Source organism: Triticum aestivum, chromosome 6B, assembly GCF_018294505.1.
Source record: "Triticum aestivum cultivar Chinese Spring chromosome 6B, IWGSC CS RefSeq v2.1, whole genome shotgun sequence".
In the NCBI taxonomy this organism is placed as follows: domain Eukaryota; kingdom Viridiplantae; phylum Streptophyta; class Magnoliopsida; order Poales; family Poaceae; genus Triticum; species Triticum aestivum.
In genome coordinates this window covers 506,797,317-506,799,771 of record NC_057810.1, presented here as the reverse complement: position 1 = coordinate 506,799,771, position 2,455 = coordinate 506,797,317, and the positions used below count along the sequence as shown (strand labels likewise).

Here is a 2,455-nt window from a genome sequence, read left to right as displayed (position 1 = left end):
AGCTTGCCTGATGAGGCCCCCCCTAGGAAGCCTTCTGTCGTCCGCCCCGCGAGGCTTGGCCCCTCGCGAAGGTCTTGAGTTTGAGTAGACGAAGATGGGTCGCATTGGACCACCACTTGAGCCACGCCGTAGGCCACAGACAGACAAGTCCAGAGACCCCATTTCCAGAACACCGACAGATGTGTATTAGCATCATAGCTACTTGTAGTAGTACAGGCAGTAAGTTTGACCTTACAACAAAGTGCGCTTATAACAGGTCCAAGTATATGTCCAGATTGAACTTCTGAGCATGTGCGTTTTCCTATTGTACAATCTAAATAAAACTATTTTTTAGACGACTTTGGCTCGCATTTTTTGTAGGTACTACTGCAGATTAGTAATAGTTCGGTTAGCTTTTTCCTTCCACACCAACTCGTCACGTTCTCCCCAATAATTCGCCACGTACGTCTGAACCCCGGTTCCAAGTGTTCACTATAAATACTGGCCTCGTGACCAGTCCTTCAACTCACCCAACGAACATTCGAGCTAAGCTTATCTAGCTCGCAGCCTCTAAATTTTCAAGCTCCTAGTCCCAGTGCTTGCTAGCAAGCTACAAGCAGCAGCAGCAGCAGCAATGGCGAAAACTTGCACCCTAGCGCTACTTGGCGCACTGCTGGTGCTCTCGCTTCTTGTGAGCCCAATTGCTTGCTCCCGCAAGCTCGCCAAGGTGGGCGGGCACGACAAGTCTGCTCCGGTCAAGGGCCACAAAAACCAGACCACCACTAACCCCTCCTCGTCCGCCGCATACGGCGGCGGCTGGTTGCCCGCCGGCGCCACGTATTACGGCAACCCCAACGGCGACGGGAGCGACGGTTAGTGCCTTGCTTACTTTACTGTCGGCCTTATGTCCATAATCCATGGGACTTACGTCGCACCCACATTCATCGAGCTGAAAGATACTGACGACAAGAAAACAAATTTGCAGGCGGAGCGTGTGGCTACCAAACCGCTGTTGGGCACCGGCCGTTCTCGTCGATGATCGCCGCCGGGAGCTCGCCTCTGTTCATGGCGGGCAAGGGCTGCGGCGCGTGCTATGATGTAAGCATAACTCACCAAGCCCCTTCCATTAATGGTGCAAAGTGGTCGGCTCGGCTGGTCCTGACAAAATGTGTTGATGTGGCGTACGCAGGTTAAATGCACGAGCAACTCGGCCTGCTCCGGGAAGCCTGTGACCATCGTCATCACCGACCTGAGCCCCGGCAACCTCTACCCCGGCGAGCCGTGCCATTTCGACATGAGCGGCACCGCCCTGGGCGCCATGGCGAAGCCTGGCATGGCCGACAAGCTCCGCGCCGGCGGTGTCATCAGGATGCAGTACAAGAGGTACGCACTACCACCTAGGATCCTCTTCAGTCTTCAGTCTACAGTTGCACAGAAAATAATGGAGTAAATATGTGCTGATCTTGGCGTTCCTGTTAATCATGGCAGGGTGCCATGCAAGTACCCTGGCGTCAACATTGCCTTCAGGGTGGACCAGGGCTCCAACCCCTTCTACTTCAAGACCCTGATCGAGTTTGAGGACGACGACGGCGACCTCAAGGCCGTGGCCCTCAAGGAGGCCGGCAGCGGCGCCTGGACGCCCATGGCACAGGACTGGGGCGCATTGTGGCGCCTCAACGAGGGCAGGCAGCTGCGCGCCCCCTTCTCGCTCCGGCTCACGTCCGACTCCGGCAGGAAGCTCGTCGTCAGCAACGTCATCCCCGCCAACTGGAAGGCCGGGGCCACGTACCGCTCCCTGGTGAACTACCCCTGAGTCACAGCCATATTTACCTGCTCCGTGTGTGAATTTTATACCGCGAAAAGAAAGAATGTGCGTCCGGGTGCTGCGAGAGGCGGTGTCAGATGAGGAGGAGGAGCTTACGAAACTGTGATGTTCCCTCCCTGGTCTCTGCATTCCCCTAGTGATGTATCATCATGTGTGTAGTCCGTCCGCCTGTAACTTTTTTCCTTTTTTTTTTGCCTTCCTCTGCTTTGTCGTCGAGGAGACGATTGAACTGCAGCTAATGCTGCATGACGATGTACCAAGTTGTGTGTTTTTTTACCACGCAATCCTTGAGAGAAATGAAATTTCACGATTACTTGCTTAGGGAAATTACTGAAGGTGCAAATTACTGATACTGTGTACTAACACCGTTACCCACCTGGACACTGGGAACCACCGGTAGCTGCGCTATTGATTCTGCTCGCCTGTCATGTCGGCTGCTTGCCGAGGATGACACATGCGATTCTCCCGGAAACGTAGACAAAGAAGCAGAGCCTTGAATGTTGCCATACTGATTGCCCTACTCAATTATTAACACAAACCGTTTGTTGAAAGTACTTTTAGTTAAGGAGCTTCTCAGTTGTACGTCCATGTAGGCACTACTCTATAAATCTGGGTACAAAATCTTCGGTTGTGTCTTTTCGATAAACAGGG

General features: G+C 53.4%; 1 protein-coding gene across 1 annotated transcript; it reads left to right on the top strand.

Moving 5' to 3' along the window:
- The first annotated feature begins 516 nt into the window (after nt 1–516).
- On the top strand, nt 517–2,140 carry LOC543147 (expansin-B11). Its single transcript, XM_044553583.1, has 4 exons — nt 517–851; nt 965–1,077; nt 1,169–1,362; nt 1,468–2,140. The coding sequence occupies exons 1-4, from the start codon at nt 614–616 to the stop codon at nt 1,790–1,792; spliced, it is 870 nt and encodes a 289-aa protein (XP_044409518.1). The 5' UTR covers nt 517–613; the 3' UTR covers nt 1,793–2,140.
- Nucleotides 2,141–2,455: the final 315 nt, after the last annotated feature.

Coding starts and splice junctions, on each gene's coding strand:
- LOC543147 (XM_044553583.1), top strand. CDS start 614: ATGGCGAAAACTTGCACCCTAGCGCTACTTGGCGCACTGCTGGTGCTC. Junction 852..964: donor CAACGGCGACGGGAGCGACG/GTTAGTGCCTTG, acceptor ACAAATTTGCAG/GCGGAGCGTGTGGCTACCAA. Junction 1,363..1,467: donor ATCAGGATGCAGTACAAGAG/GTACGCACTACC, acceptor TAATCATGGCAG/GGTGCCATGCAAGTACCCTG.